General features: G+C 51.6%; 1 protein-coding gene and 1 non-coding gene across 7 annotated transcripts in view; both read right to left on the bottom strand.

Annotated features, from left to right (window-relative positions):
- The window catches only part of Ep400 (E1A binding protein p400), a 109,825-nt gene that overhangs the window by 35,270 nt on the left and 59,785 nt on the right, over window positions 1-14,770 (bottom strand). For 4 of the 6 annotated variants that reach the window (XM_023720643.1, XM_023720642.1, XM_023720641.1 and 1 more), the window contains 10 exons: window positions 14,158-14,400; window positions 12,184-12,348; window positions 10,770-10,928; window positions 9,650-9,744; window positions 8,552-8,823; window positions 7,260-7,462; window positions 7,002-7,171; window positions 5,505-5,701; window positions 2,920-3,031; window positions 2,665-2,808 (listed from right to left, as the gene is read on the bottom strand). In XM_023720643.1, the coding sequence (XP_023576411.1) occupies window positions 2,665-2,808; window positions 2,920-3,031; window positions 5,505-5,701; window positions 7,002-7,171; window positions 7,260-7,462; window positions 8,552-8,823; window positions 9,650-9,744; window positions 10,770-10,928; window positions 12,184-12,348; window positions 14,158-14,400 (1,760 nt within the window). The remainder of the gene's footprint in view (window positions 1-2,664; window positions 2,809-2,919; window positions 3,032-5,504; window positions 5,702-7,001; window positions 7,172-7,259; window positions 7,463-8,551; window positions 8,824-9,649; window positions 9,745-10,769; window positions 10,929-12,183; window positions 12,349-14,157; window positions 14,401-14,770) is intronic. The other 2 variants (XM_004635847.2, XM_004635846.2) reach the window with 1 other exon arrangement.
- LOC111818008 lies at window positions 5,960-6,090 on the bottom strand. The gene has a single exon (XR_002822090.1). It is a non-coding gene; the product is annotated as a small nucleolar RNA SNORA49 (small nucleolar RNA).

Below are 14,770 nucleotides of genomic sequence, written 5' to 3' on the forward strand. Positions count from 1 at the left end.
TGTGTTAATTATTGAAACTGTCCTACCAATTTGGTTTGAAACTGTCTCATTGCTATTTGTTTCTCAATAAAATTATGGAAAAAAAAAAGAAAAAGAATTAAAAAAACTAAAGCAATTAAACAGCCCAATCAAGAAACTTGCAGTGTAAAAAGAAAAAAAAAAAGAAACTCGCAGTGAATAAACAGGTCCTTCTCAAAAGAAGTCCAAATGGCTAATAATACGCAAACATGTTCAGCATCTTTAGTCAGGAGGGAAATGCAAGCCCAACTATACTGCTGCTTCCTCTCACTGCAGTCAGAACGCCCGTCATCAAGAAGACGGAAACAGTAAGTGCTGGCAAGGATGCAGGGGAAAGGGGGCCATCCACACAGCACAGGTACAGCCCCCATGGGACCTACTTGAGGTTTCCCAAAACAAAGGAAATGAAGCCAGCTGCCTCGCTCCTGGTATTTACTGGAGGAGCTGGCGGACCACAGGAGCCTGCACACCCATGTCCACTGCAGCACAAGGACAAGTCTGTCACTTGCTGGGAAATGGATGGGACTAGGGAAGTAAGCCAGATTCAGACAAAGATCCCACGTTCTTCCTACTGTGTGGGATCTAAAAAAGTGAACATCAGAGTGGAAGGGAGACCACAAGTAGACAAGAGAAAAGGAGTGAGGGAAGGAGAGAGTCTGAGGAGGGTTAGGGGACTGACATGAACAAAATGTGCGCAATGACATAGGGCATTCTGCGAAATGGCACTATGTAATAGAAGGGCCAGGGAGATAACTCAGTGGCGTAAGAACCTGCCCGCCACACGGCTAACTTCATCATCTGTACTATACTAAATTTGTTTCCATATTATCACATCATATAAATTGCTGTTAAAATTAAGAGAAGGTATTTCTGGGCAAAGGAAGTTGTACCCATAAAACCCTAAAGGAGTGGCAAGACTGAACCCAGAGTGCTGGCCCTGGGTGGGAAGGGGCTGTGGGCAAGCCTGGCTTCTCATCAGCTGTTGTGGCTCAGGTCTTCATGGCCCCCAAAGCCTCCTGCGCTCCTGGGCTTTTCAGAGGCGGCTGGATGGAGTGCGGCGGACACTGGTAGGCTTGAGAGTGGAGTGAACAATGACTACATTAGCTCCCGATTGGTTTGGCACGGTTCTGGGTGGGGAAGACAGGAAGGCCACCCTGGGAGTGCGTGCTGCCCCCTAAGCGCGGGTAGCATGCACAGAATATTGATAGGTTTTCTCAGAGGCACAATAAAGAGATAGGAAAGGAAAGGACGCCTTTAGTAAGGCCACAGCCCCGGAGAGGATCGAGGGCAGGTGGGGCAGGTAGTCCTCTGGGCTGAGACAGAGAAAGCCGAGGCGCCTGTGGACTTCTGCTAAGGGTGGGGCTGGAGGGGATGTTTAGAAATGTCTGGGAGCTGACTGGGTCTTCCCTGTGGCAGCTGGAAAGGTGGAAGGAAACTGCACCCTGGGCTGGGCTGGAGAAGCAGTGGGGAGGCGGTCTCTGCGAGGATAAGCTGCTGTTTTAAGGGCTTCAGCCGTATCAGAGGACCACCACAATAATCCAGCAGTTTACGCTAGGGCCAGCACCTGTCAGTACAAGGGACTGAAGGAAGACAGGCCAGCTGCTGCTGTTTGCCATCTCACTGCTTTGCCGCCTTCTGTCCAGCACCAGCTGCATCCCCTCTGCCAGGCCTTTTTGCCCTGGAGCCAGCCAACGATGGACTGAGACCTCTATAAACTGTGAGCCAAAATAAACCTTTTCTCCCCTAATTTGTGGGTGTTCGGTATTTTGTCTCAGCAGCAAGAAAATGTAACTAAGACACCATCCATCCTCAAAGGTGGCGTCTTGTGTGCGAGAGCCTACAATCACCACACGGCTCACTTGGACAGGTGGAAGTAGCTCATCAACACCATGCTCAGCAACCTGTGCAGGGGCTGCACAGAAGTGGGGATGCCTGTGGTTGGGCTGTGTCCACAGCTTTCTCAGAAGCCAACAGAAGGCTGCAAGCAGAGCATACAAAGCAGCCTGGCCCTCCCTCCTGAAGGCACTGGAATGGGGTCTGCAAAGGAAGAAGACACCTCCCTTGACATGGGGTTGAGTGAGACAAGAAGGAAAGTGAGGCCAAGCCCAGAGGCCAAGGACACCCTGCACAGGCAAGAACAGAAGGGGCCAGCTTGCATGGGGGATACCTCAGGACCCAGGTGTCCAACCTAAGAATCTTTTAGTCCCTGCACTAAACAGCAAAACCCTTTCTATAACCCAAGACCCACAACTTCACTACTTCAACACAGAGCCAACAGGAAAAACTGAGCCAGATGTTGTGCCACACACGTCTTCAGACTCAGCTGGGTGCTTCTGGCGAGGCTCAAAGGTGATAGCACACTGCTACGGCTCAGTGACATGCAGGGCCAGCCCAGCCAGTGGACTGAGGTCAGAGATGGGACAGGAGGCCCAGCGCAGCTCAGAAAAGCTAATGAGCACAGCATCAACTGACACAAGGCGACAGGTCTACCTTCTCTTTGTGCCTCCACAGCTGAGTCTTCAGGATGGGAAACTAGAAGGGAGGGAGAGGCCGAGGGACAGCCTCACACGCAAGGAGAGCAGGCGAGGCTGCATACTCGGAGGGCCGTGGTGAGGCAGGCCCCAGCTGGGCCAGGACGAGCCTCACCTCTATGAAGGGCCGCGCAATCTTGGGCGCGATGGTGTCGCTGACAGAGGGCTCCTGGGACAGCACGACAAACTCCTCCGCTTTCACCGGAAAGCCAGCATCGTCCAGGGGGGAGCAGACCTCAAACAGCTCCTGGATGGTACGCTGGACACAAGGAGAAACACTGTTCCCAAGAGCAGAGAGGACCTCCTGCCTGAGCCCAGGCCTCACAGGCCTCCCTGTGCACCCTCTCTCGCCCAGAGCACACAAGGGTACCTGAGTGAGAAATGCCATGGAGTAGTCATTTCCCTGGGCAGCCACTTCACGGATCAAATCTTTAGTTCCATTTTTCAGCAATTTCTCCTCAATGGAATTGCCACTCACAAGCCTACAAAACACAGACAGATACACACACCACACAATGACAATACTGTCACTGAAGGATGGGTTCCACGCAGTGCTCAGTGTGCCACACCCACTCGGCCATCCCCACCCCTCCACTCCAGCACCAACACAGGTACAGTCCCCTGCCACCCCCAACTGGATGAGGCCTATTTGCTCCTGCCAGGCACACCATGCCTCTGACCCCGGGATGGATTCAACAGTTTCCGTGTTCATGCTGCCTGCCTACATTTCCCTCTTGCCTGAGGATGGGTAATGTCATCTTTTGATCCCCTACATGCTGACAGACCACAGTCGGTGCTGACATAAGACAGCTGACAGACAAAAGTACTGACGAAGTCCTTGGACAGAAGGACCCAAATGGGTACCTCATAGTTTACAACCTTCCCACAAGGCTTGTTTTCTCATAAAATGCTAAGTGCTAGTGGTCTACGTCACACACTTTAATCAGTATTTCACATGCATGAAAAGAACATTTTCATCTTAAATTTCCAAAAATCAAGATGCCTACACAGAAGTAAGGCAAAAAACAGCATCGGACCCTGATATACGGAGAACTACAGAGCCAGCAGCAAGCCATTTGCACACTGATTACTGAAATTACCCGCAAAGCCGCCCTATGTGATCCACACATCAACTGGGTGATGGAGTGTGCTGACAGGCTGCTTTTTTGCTGGCCACATTCTCATCGCGGCCATCTGCTGCCCCTTCCCTAACCCAGGGCTGATGTAAAGGCTGGCAACCTCATGCATGCCACCAGCGCGCCATGTCTGCCTCACTACAAGTGGATCCCCATTCTGCATCCCTTAAAAGCAGCCTGCCAGAGAACTGCACTTCAGACGAACTTGCCTTCCTGCTGCAGCACAACCCAGTGGTACAGCTGAGCCCAAAAAAGGCTCTGGCTGTGTCACACAGACAGACCTGGGTCAGACATCCGAACACCACAGGACAGATGTCCTGGTGTGCTCAGGTTGCAGCAAAGGATGTATCACTTCAATTTCACTAAGCTTTTGCCACACTCTTCAGCGGGGCCAAGAGAATCCCCACCCTGTAAGTCCACAGAAGATCCCTTCCCAGGCCCTAGCAGCAGGCACAACTCCCTTCCACGCACTGCCTGATGGGACAGAACAGACTTTGCTCCATACGCTGAACCTCCACATCTTCCTACTCACCAGAGAGCAAATGGCTGCAGACTTGCTCCCCTCTTAAAAATAAGTACATTTGTTTGTTTTGAGATAGTCTCTCCATGTAATTCAGGCTGGTTCTGAACTCACTACGTAGCCCAGGATAACCTCAAACTAGAAGTGATCCTCCTGTCCCAGCTCCCAAGTGCTAGGATTATAGGAGTACACCACCACACTCGGCATGAGAGTGTCTTTCACCTTTCTGCTTAAATTAACAAGACTTTTGACTTGTTCTAAAACTTGTCAACAATTTTCCAATCTTCATGTATTTACTTCGCTTACCAGTATCTCTTTGTAATACTTCAAATTTTTACCCCAAACATGTCTTTTCTTACTTCAGAGTTTTGGTTAAAGTGATCCTTCAAGCTTACAGCTCCAGGTTATTGCTTCCTGGAAATGGTTCATCCTAAGCCGTGTGGACTGAGACACGTAACTGGCTACACTGGCCTGGCCCACACTCACAGCAGCTAAGTGTGCCTCTTACACAGATGAACACTGCACTATTTTTCTTTCTTTTTTTTGTGCTACTGGGGATCGAACTCGGGACCTTGCGCTTGCCAGGCAGGAGTTTATGCCACTGGGCTATCTCCCGGCCTGAACACTGCTTATTATCAAAAATGTGTTCCGGGGGCTGGGGAGATAGCTCAGGATAATAAGCACCTCCCTGGCAAGTGCAAGGGCCTGAGTTCAATCCCTGGTTCCGCAAAAAAAAACAACTTTCAGAGTCTTTCCCCAGTTAGTTATTTTGGCAGTTTTTATGCCTGGAAGTAATACAATAGATCTAAACTCTTTGAATAGTTAATTTATTTTTCATAATAGTTAAAATAGGGGCTGGTGAGATGGCTCAGTGGTCTAAAGCACCTACTTAGAACAAGCTTAGCAAAGCACAGGGACCGCGGTTCAATCCCCCAGCACCACATGCCAGCCAGCCCCGCCCCCTGGTGGGCTGAGCTGGCCACACACACACACACACACACACACACACACACACAGAAATAAAATTTAAAAAAATTAAAAATAATAATAATAGTTAAAACAACTCAAAATATAAACCATCCTTTTCATGTTTAAGTATAAAGACAGCATAACTGACAATTCCAACCTAATGTTAACTATAAAAAACAGATAAAACAGCAGGAATATAACTTTTTCTAAATAAAACATAAACCAAGCCTGGTGGAAACCTCTAGAATTAAAAACTGTTGCTCTTGTACTCTTCCACCCGTATCTGTGTGGCCCTCTGGGATGTTTCCACAGCTGCTACAAGTGTATCACCTGTATATGTGGATGTCCTTGCACCTCCCGATGCGATCGCACCATTCTTGGGCCTTGGCGTCCATGACTGGATTTAGGTCATTGTCATAAAACACCACGGTATCTGCCTCTACCAGGTTTATGCCCGTGGCACGGCTGTGGGTGGAGAGAAGGGCACAGAAAATTCGCCTGTCCCTGTTGAAACTCCGCATCAGCTCCTAAGAGCAAACACAAAGCCTCAAGTTAGTATATCCAGAGAACGTGGCGACCACAGTCACATTTGTGTTCATCAACTACAAGTCCTTCGGTAACACAACAGGTCTGCATGACCCACAAGGTGGGGCCTCAGCTAACACGACACCAGAGCCCTGGAATCTTCCTCTGGCTCTGCATGTGTGCATCTCCACTGCCTCCTCACCTCCAACGCCCATGTGTCCTGCTCAAGCAGTGCCCAGCAAACACTCCAGCTTGCCCTTCCTGTCAGCACAGTCTGTAGGCCCCACAAGAAAGCAGAGTCTTGCTGGGGAGGGAGATGTGCTTTCTCATCTATCCTCAGGCAATGCCAAGGCACTTTACAACAAAAGCCCCTGGAGTAAGGCTGAGGATGTGAGGCATAACACCATGAAGGGCAGTCCCCCACTGTCACCCAGGGCTAAGAACTGCAACTGCAACACGGTCTGTTCTTCTGCAACTTCCCTCTATGCCAAAAGAAAGCCAAAGTGTTGACCAACACTCCTTCTTCAAAAAGCTCTCCATACAGTAAGCTTTGGTATGCTGTTACCAAGAAACTGGCTCACTAGCACACTGGCATGCTTCATGTGGAACCCTGTGACTTCCAGGGAACAGTGTGGGCAACATGGGCTCTGCCCTCATCCTGCTCTGCACTTAGCCCAAACAATGCAGCCTGTGGTGTCCTGAGGCACCAAGCCACACAGCCACAGGCACTCTTCATTTACTCCTCCTCCTGAGTGCCCTGACTACAGATCATTGGGAAGACTCTACAGTGAACACTGTGCATACAAGCCATTGAGTCCTGAGTCCCAGGCAACACCACAGGCCAGCTCGGAGGTGAGTCACCATGCTGTCACCCTGCCATCTAGAGGGCCTGGATGAAGCCTGTCTCTACCAGGACTCTTCCCTTAGCAAAACATTTGATAAGCATCATCTGAATGCACATTTCTTTAAATAGCATCATTTTCCCTGCCTGTCTTTAGTTACACGTCAGTCTATCTGCACTCATATTTTTTCTCCATAACCACCTCCCAAATTATGCCAACCCTGGCCTCTAGTGACTGCAGGTCCTGACTCTTGTCCTAAGATACCCAGCTGACGACAGAGCTCATCTATGCATACACAGGGAGAAGAGGCCTGCTATAGCTCACACTGCTAGAAGCCTCTTTTTCTTGGAAGGGCCAGGGTATCACTGAATTGACATGGTATTTCAGACTGGGTTAAAATCTGGTCACTCAAGTGCATGCAACGGAAACCCAAATGACACCAAGGCAATTTTTCACTTACCTGCCGTTGTTCGCTGTTGGCATTTTCATCAATTCTTATATAGGTGAGATAATGAAAATTCAAGAACATTTCTAATATGTCTAACATAAGGACCATCTGGGACAAAATCAGCACCCGACGTCCTTCAGACTTCAGCTTCTGAAGCAGGATTGCCAGTGCTTCTAACTTTCCTAGGAAACGGAAGGGTGATGAGCTATCTCTTAGTCTAAGCAAGCACGGCCCACCCCTGAAGAGGCTGCCGACAGGCCTGGGCTGTACCTGAGTCAAACTGCACCAGCCTCAGCTCGGGGAACTGCAACGAGCGCAGAGTGGTCAGCTGCCGCAGCTGCCGCAGATAGGGGGCAGTGTGCTCTCGCAGGTGCTGCTGCAGGGCCCGCAGTCTGCGGCGGTACCTGGCGGGCGGCCGGGCTACCCACAGAGAGGGGGGCGCAGCTACCACAGGAGGAATCACACAGGCCACCCTGAGAGGCAGAAGGAGGGGTCACCACACGGTGGGCAGGAGGCTCTGGGGCTCTGGGCTCAGGGTGGGGTGCTGACTACTGTCTAGAGCAGCAGCCAGGGCGCCCACGTGGCCATCACAGGGTGGCACCACCCTTTCTAGCACACGGGCAGACTCTACTAGTCCTGGCCAGCGACAAGCACCCTAAGAACACAGCTAGCCCAGGGCACACCAGAGAGCCCTGGCCTGAACGGTCAGCACAGAGACCGCCCCATCTGCAGGGACAGCTGAGAGACGGCTACTCAGTCTGGGGCTCACATCCAGCTGGGCATGTTGGGACAGGGACATACTGTCTCTTAGAGACATCCTAGAATGGCTACAGCCAACTATCAGGGTTGGTGAATGACCCAGGACGAGGGGACCCTCCAGGACAGGCAGGACAACGATGTTACAGCCAACCTGACATGGCCAGGGGTGCCCCTGCTAGAACAGCCCTTCCTATAGATGGCTGAAGCTGGGGTTTTGATGACTTGCTCCTAACTGTATTTAAACTGAAAAAAATCTGCTCTCCAAAGAAAGGAGCATTTGAGCAAGATGCCCCTGAGAGCTTGAGGCTGATGACCTACTGCACACAGACCAGAAGTCACTTCTTGGCCTGGGATGCGCTGCAGGACTCTTTCCTTCCAGCCAGTCACTCCTGACCTGTGCAGTCCGGAACGGGCAGACCCTAAAAGCTGACCAGGCTTAGGGCAGCAGGGCCTCCCTTTGGACAAGAAGTTAGCAGGAGAAATGTGGCAAGCCCAAGAAGGAAAGAAACTACCCTGAAGCCAAGGAGAGAATGGGACAAGCATGCAGGAATGGTAGGCAGGTGGTGCTCTATACGGATGCCAGCCGAGGCCTGCAGGAGCACAGCCCATGGGGCTTTTCCTCTGATGTCAGCCTGCTCTGGGTGGAAAACCCCGGCACTGCGTGAGCCCACATGTGTCTGTCTTCAGGACATGTGTTTCTGAAAGGGCAGGATGGAGAAGATGTCTGCAGCACAGGACGGCCATCATCTATCTGGGCGCTCCAGGCAAGGGTGAAGACACACACACAGTCTTGACTAACATACCTGTCAAGAACATCTTGGAGAGATTCCTGGCGTTGATTCAGGGTCAAAATCAGACCTCCCTTACTTTTTGAGGGTGATGGGTAAGAGCTCGATGGCCATGTGCCCTTCCTGAGGCTGCCATCAAGACACAGTTGCCAAGGCATCCTCCCTCTGCCAGGCAGGGAACACACCCCCAGCAAGTCTCTGCCGTACACCGGAGCCCGGGAACAGCGTCGTTCGTTGACAAAGTGAATCTGATCTAGCCGTTCTTTCAAAAGTCTCGTCTTTTCCTCCTTTGCCAAAAATGGGGAAATGATGAAAACAGTTATTCAAGAAGCGCAGCACATTATCCCCCTCATCAAATGGGTATTTCTTCTGTGCAGCATCCATGTCCACACCCAAGTTTCCATTTCTATAGGAAGAGCAACCCACGAGGCAGTAGAAAAGCCCGGGTACTTTTTCCCAGAAACACAAGCTCAATTCTGATGCCCAAAAAGCCTTGGAAAGAAGCTACTGGGAAAAAGTCTTGAATCACACCTCTCAGCTTCTTGCTCCCTCCAGCTTAACTTTTTCATTAGAAATATATATTTTTAAAAAACAAGATCCTGGGCCAGAGATACAACTCAGGGGCCCAGAGCCTGCTTGGTAAGTCCAAGGTCCTGAGTTTAATTCCTGGTACCAAAATAATAATGATAATAATAACAATAACAACAACAATAAATAAATAAATAAATAAATAAATAAATAAAATCAAGATTCTAAGCCAGGCATGGTCACACACACCTGTAATCTCAGCATTCCATGAGGCTAAGGCACAAGCATCATGATTCTAGCCCAGTCTTAGCAGCCGAAACCCTATCTCAAATTAAAAAATATCTTAAGGGAAGCTGGGCATATATCCCAGCAAAAGGTCTTGGGCTCAATCTTCAGTACTGTAAAAAATAAATTAAAAGATATTATCAAGATTCTGCACTTCCAAGAGGACGAGCACTTCTGTGGTTTGCAACAGAATGAGGACTAAGGAGCCATCAGTCCACACGGTACGCAGCTTCTGCAGACTGCTCCCTACATGCCCTGCGCTCCCAACTCAACAGCACATTTGAAAGCTTGGTGCCTTACCTGGGTTGGCCCTCCAACGGGAGAGGCTGGCTTGGAGGCCAGCGCAGACTCTCCAACAGACATGGTGTTAACTGCCACTCGCCCAGGAACACCAACTACAAATACAAAAACAGAGCTGGGAAAGAAAGCCACAGAGCTAGGCATGGTGGTGCACACCTGTAATGCCAGCACTCAGGAGGCTGAGGCAGGAGGATCGTTGTGAGTTTGAGGTCAGCCTGAGCTAACAAAGTGACTTTAAGGCCAGCCTGAAATGCCTAGTGAGACTCTTGTCTCAAAAATACAAAAAAGAAAAAAAACAAAAAGAAGGAAAGCCAGAGAGCACAAGGACTGGGTACAAAGTAGGGTCACGAGAAACGTGAGGCAGCTTGAGGTGAGTGCGCAGCAGCTGGCTCCCAATTCGCCAGAAGACAAGTGGCCAATTCTTGAGTGGAGAACCTTGCACAGAGAGGCTGTCACCATAAGGGTGCACAGCTGGACTGCGCAACACTAGAGGGAACGTATTGCCCACTGGAGGACCCTTCCCAGCACCCAGGGGGTGGCTGCAAGGTGGGGCTAGAGCTGGGGCTCTGGCAGGGAGGTACACCAGCCACAGCGCTTCCTTTTGTTGCCACACGTCCAACCTGCCCACCACCTGCCCTTGGACACAGCATATCAGGCAGGGCAGAGCCCGTTGAGGAGAAGCCAAGAGCGGGCAGGACCAGGAGCTGGGAGGCCAGTGGCTCTGGGGCTTTGGCCAGCCAGAGAAGGAGCAGAGCCCCACACATGCAACAACACACATCCCAGCCTTGCCAGGGAGCTCCAGGTACGACTGCTGCTCAGTGTGTCTGTGACACAGCAGCGAGAACACTGCTTCATTCCCAAAGCTGCTCTGCCAACCAAGACCAAAACAAAAAGCCAGGATGAGTGCAGACAACAATGGCCTCTGAGAGCAAAAGAGAAAGACAGCAAACCAAGGCGATACCACAAGCGCTTGTGGCCATCAGGGCAGGGTCCTATGTCATAGCAACAATGTCACAGTGAGGTCCTACAGCTGAATGCACAGGCCCTGGGCCACTCAGAGGAGAGAAGGCCAGGAAGAAGCTCCCTACAGGGTCCACCCCACCCCCCTAGAATACCCTACCTTGTGGGGTCAGGGCTGTGGGGCTGGGGCCGCCGGCTGGGGGCTTGCTTCCCAGGGCACCATGCACAGCACCTGCCTGTGACACGGTCTGCATCACTACCGGGCCAGGTGCACGCAGGTAGGGCTGCCCAGGGGCAGATACAATCTGGAGGACGCTGCCTGCAAACACACAACCCAGGGGGCATCAGTCCCAGGCACATGTGTGTTACAGCCACACAACACTGGACTTCCAAACAGCTCGGCAACAAGCCAGATGGCAAACGGGAGACGTGAGTCCACTGGCACCTATCAGTGCAAAGCTCAGCTACTCGAGCAGTCTGGTGATGTGGTCTCCAGGAAGGCACAGTTGACGACCGCCTGCTCTGCCCACGTCAGCAGACCACCACCGCTGCGGATCACAGGGACGCTCTCCCCACCCCCACCCCCACCCCCACCTGAAACTCTGCCCAAAGCAGGACAAATGTTGCTGTCAGCCAAAGGTCTGGGAAGTTATGGCCTGCAAATTAAAAACTCTAGCCAGGCCCAGTGGTGGCACTGACAGTTCCAGCTACTCAGGAGGCTAAGAAAGGAGGATCACTTGAACCCACAGCTCATGGCCCAATATGAAATTCCGTCTCAAAAAGAAACTGTCTGCATGTAAAAAAAAAGTAACTTCTCTTATACAGATGGGTAGTCCCTGGCACTTCTTTACACTTCATCTACCACCAACATTGTTGCAGCTTGTATCTGCACATCACCCCAGGCCTCACAGGTGGGCTTCCGGCACGGGCTGGATCTAGGGTGTGCGATGCTGGGAGTAAGGGCGTGCGGTACGAGATCAGCCCATGGACTGGAATCAGCATAGCTCTGTGCATAGACAACGGGAAGGCCCACCCCCAGCACCACCCAAAAGGCTCCTAGCCCGGACGGGATAAAAGCGAGGCAGGCTTGCTGCTGCTGCTGCTGCTGCTGTTGCTGCTGCTGCTGCGGCTGCGGCTGCTCACGGCCTCCTGCCTCACTGCCACGGGCTGCTCCTCCTCTGCCAGCCCCCTCTGCCATGCTGCCTTGCCCTGGCGCTGGATCACTATGAACTGAAACCTCTACAAACTGGGAGTCAAAATAAACCTTTCCTCTTTTAACCTGAGTGTCAGGTATTTTTGTACCAGCGAGCAAAGTAACTGAGACAAACACTACAAAGCAACAAATATTTCTATCCTGAGCTACAAAACATGAATCTCTTTTCAAAGAGCAGATGCTACTGATAAATGCCTGTCATTTCCTTAGTGCCCGCACAGCAGGCAGAATGCCATCCCGGTGGTCCCCAACAGCCCCTAGGGTATGGATCTTAGTGCTCTACCCAGGGAGGCAGTGCTTGGATCTCAGAGCCCAAGTTCTCCCCACGTCACCCCACCTCCCACCTCATCACCATCCCTACCTTGCAGCTGCAGGGGCTGGCCTGCCGTGAGCTGCCGCAGCTGGCTGTGTGACAAGGTGAACTTGTTCCCCTGGAACTGGAGAGTCACGGGCGTCTCTGGCTGAGCAACCCGGCTCTGTGGCCCCGTGATGGATGCCAGCTGTGCTATCTTCACCACCTCCCCACCTACGGAGATGCGGAAGGGAAGGTGAAGGCACTCCATCTTCAGAAAGGCCTGCTGCTCCACCACCACTGTGGTAGACAGTGGCTGTGTGCAGCGAGCTGAGTGACCTGAAAACATTCATCAGGTGTTGCTTTCTACCACCTAAAGAAGTAACTTGAAACAGAAGAAACTTAAAACTCACACTGGAATGGTTACAGTCTACTCAACCCTAACTGGTAGGACTTTTGGGTACCAGATGTTAGCACAACTAATCAAATTATTAAGGGATATCTTACTGCCCTCCCAAAACAACAAACATCGAAAACAATACAAATCTGCCCAGTGTGCTGCTAACGCACCCTAAGAACCCCAGCATGCAGAAAGCTGAGGCAGGAGGTAGAGGCCAGTCTGCAGCCTGGGCTACATGGTATCTCAAAACAGAAACAAAACAAAAAGACAGCAAACATCTGTTTGCGATAAACTTGTAAACTAGTACCAGCCTCTTCAGAGAACGTATGTATGTGTCCAGTTTATCTCACAGAGGCAACCAAGATTGCATCACTAGATACAAAAGCTTTGTGATGAATACTTTTGATTACACCATAACTTTTTAAAAGTCTAGGAATCTTTTTTAAATACATTATACATAAACTGCAGGACACAAAGTTTCATGTGAATTCAAATCAGACCATAGGATTCAAACTATAAGCATTACTGTGAATGTGAAACTTTACATCATTTAAACTTTTTAAACAATTTAACTCAAGCGTCAGAGTTACCCAACTCCAAACAACCTGTAACTAAACAGGAGCTGAGAGCTTTACACCCGACAATTAACGGGCAAGTTTAAACGGGCCTGGAGAGAAAGTCCAAAGTCCACGCCAGAATTAGTGACACCATGAAGGGAACAGTTAGTGAAGACTGAAAAACATCTGCAGATGACTTGCCCACAGAAAAGCTGTGAGCAAGGAGGGGAGATGAGAATGAGGGACAGAGGTCTGCACAGAAACACCAACCCCTGCTAGGCCGCCGCAGCCTGACGTGAAGACCCGCTGAGGTCAGACGCACTTGCATCACGTGCCCCTCCACCACGACGGGTGCCTATCGGGCCTGGGCTGCGCTGTGTGAGGGCTTCCCCTGGGCGGTGCCTAGCTCACCACTCCTCGCTTGGGCAACAGCAGAGAGGCTTGCACTGAGGGGTCTCCCGGAACCTGGCACCGCCCGTCTTCTCCCTTCCCACTTCTCTGAGAACGCCTCCAGGACTTTGTTATATAACAAATCGGCTACCTGAGGCACCATCTGAGAAATGCTTCAGCACCACAGCATTGCACCTGAGGGTCGGTTCTACAGCAGGAGTACAGGTCACACTTACGCTAGTCAGACTGGTTTTAGTAAAAAGCTCTATGCTGGGGAAATAACGTGTAATGCTGACATCTCAGACCCCAAGTTACTTCCAAATGTCTCTGCTGAGCAAGCATTCGCTCCAGTTCAAGCTGGTGACAAGAGAGACCACAGGCGCGAAAGGTGTCTGGAGACCTGATGCCCACTTGTGGGCCTCAGGCTAAGGGAGGACCCAGCTAATGCCCTTCCACATGGCAGCAGGGCGCAGCTGTGGGGGATGGGGGAAGAGGAGGAGAGCAGAGCCGGTGGAGAAAAGAAAGAGCAGAAAGAGCAGGGCCCAGCGCTGCCCTCTGGCGGGCGCCAAGCTCCATGCAGCACTAGGACCTGGCAGAGGGACAGACAGAGGCAGTGGACAGCAAAGGCTCCTCAGACATCCCGAGTTCCTGACAGCACGGGGCCACAAGGCAGCCCCTGGATGCGAGGCCACTTACTGGGCAGGCGGGCCTGAGCCTGTGAGGTGAGCACCAGCCGCTGGGGCGGCGCGCTCTGCCCAGCCGCCAGCGAGGGCGCCTGGGGTGGGGGCGGGGGCGGGCCTGCGGCAGAGGCCTGGGCAGCGGTCTGTGCCCGAAGTCGCGCAGGGTGGGCTGGGCCTGTGGCTGTGCTGGAGGTCGAGGCTGGCTGGTGTCGAGGAGCACTGGCGGAAGCCTGAGAAGTCTGAAACGGGGCTGCTGCCGCTGTAATCAATAAGGTTGGTTTGTGCAAAGCTGTTAGAGGTTCTCATAAAACGCAACACTTCACAGCCGAACTTTAAAGAATTACACAGACATTACTTCACAAAGCTCTCAAATGAAAAGCCCTCTCCTAAAAACCACGGAGAGGCTGATCATGTCCCTGGAGTGAGAAACAGCCCGCCACCAGCGCAGCTGAGCTGCACACAAGGCCCTTCTTGAAGAGGAGGGAGGCTGAAGCAGCCCAGCCAGCCACTGTCACTGAGAAGTGTAGGCGCCATCCATCCTATCTTACAGACAAACCCTGCGGTGTGGTCTCGTGTTGGCTTATCTCAAGTAGACATGACACAGGATACCCGACACAAGGACCTCCAGC

The sequence above is a fragment of the Octodon degus genome, unplaced genomic scaffold (genome assembly GCF_000260255.1).
Source record: "Octodon degus isolate 3935 unplaced genomic scaffold, OctDeg1.0 scaffold00076, whole genome shotgun sequence".
Taxonomy (NCBI): domain Eukaryota; kingdom Metazoa; phylum Chordata; class Mammalia; order Rodentia; family Octodontidae; genus Octodon; species Octodon degus.